Below are 669 nucleotides of genomic sequence, written 5' to 3'. Positions count from 1 at the left end.
CCCGAGCAGCTCTGCCCACCTCCACTGCATGGGGTCAGGCAGCCCAGACCCACACCCCATCACTGCCCCTTGGCTGTCTCGCAGCAGCCATGCCTCTAGCTTGGCTCTGCCCCACAGGTCCTGCAGGTTCCACGGGCAGCCAGGAAAGAAGTCCTGGACCTACAGCCAGGCACCCGGTACCATGCCCAGGTGCGGGCCCAGCCTGGTGGGCCGTGGTACCAGGGCAGCTGGAGTGCCTGGTCCAAACCTGTTGTGGTTGATGCCGTGGCGCATATATTAATAAGTAACAAATAATGGAGTTGTCTCTTGGTGACTTGGCAGAAGTTTCGACTTTCTGATTGCAGTAAAAGGCAGACCCATCATGGTGTTTAATGCCTTAGTGGTCAGCCAAAAAGGGACAGGGCAGGGGTGGAGGCTGCAGCCAGAAGAGCCACACTGCTGACGGCAGGGAACAGAGTGCTGGAAATGGGATGGGGAGCGCTGGGCAGAAGGTGACAGGACTGTGAAGGGCTCAGAGGTGGTGGGACTGGGGAGAGCTACATTCCTCCTCCGATGCAGGCTGGATTATCCCCAGCGTGACGGTGGTGCCGCTGCTCTTCACAGCAGTGCTCCTGGGGCTGCGCTGCACCTTCCCCTCCCTCTACAGGTAAGGGCTGTGCCGGGGGTAGG

At 60.1% G+C, this 669-nt stretch overlaps 1 protein-coding gene across 1 annotated transcript in view; it reads left to right on the top strand.

The window, feature by feature from the left end:
• The window catches only part of MPL (MPL proto-oncogene, thrombopoietin receptor), a gene marked incomplete at its 3' end in the record, with an annotated part of 5,255 nt that extends 4,609 nt beyond the window's left edge, over window positions 1–646 (top strand). The window contains 2 exon segments of the mRNA XM_009081558.1: window positions 39–283; window positions 559–646. Coding sequence (XP_009079806.1) covers window positions 39–283; window positions 559–646 — 333 coding nt within the window.
• Between the last annotated feature and the right edge of the window lie 23 nt (window positions 647–669).

The sequence above is a fragment of the Acanthisitta chloris genome, unplaced genomic scaffold, assembly GCF_000695815.1.
Source record: "Acanthisitta chloris isolate BGI_N310 unplaced genomic scaffold, ASM69581v1 scaffold10289, whole genome shotgun sequence".
In the NCBI taxonomy this organism is placed as follows: Eukaryota; Metazoa; Chordata; class Aves; order Passeriformes; family Acanthisittidae; genus Acanthisitta; species Acanthisitta chloris.
This window is presented reverse-complemented; position numbering and strand designations above follow the sequence as displayed.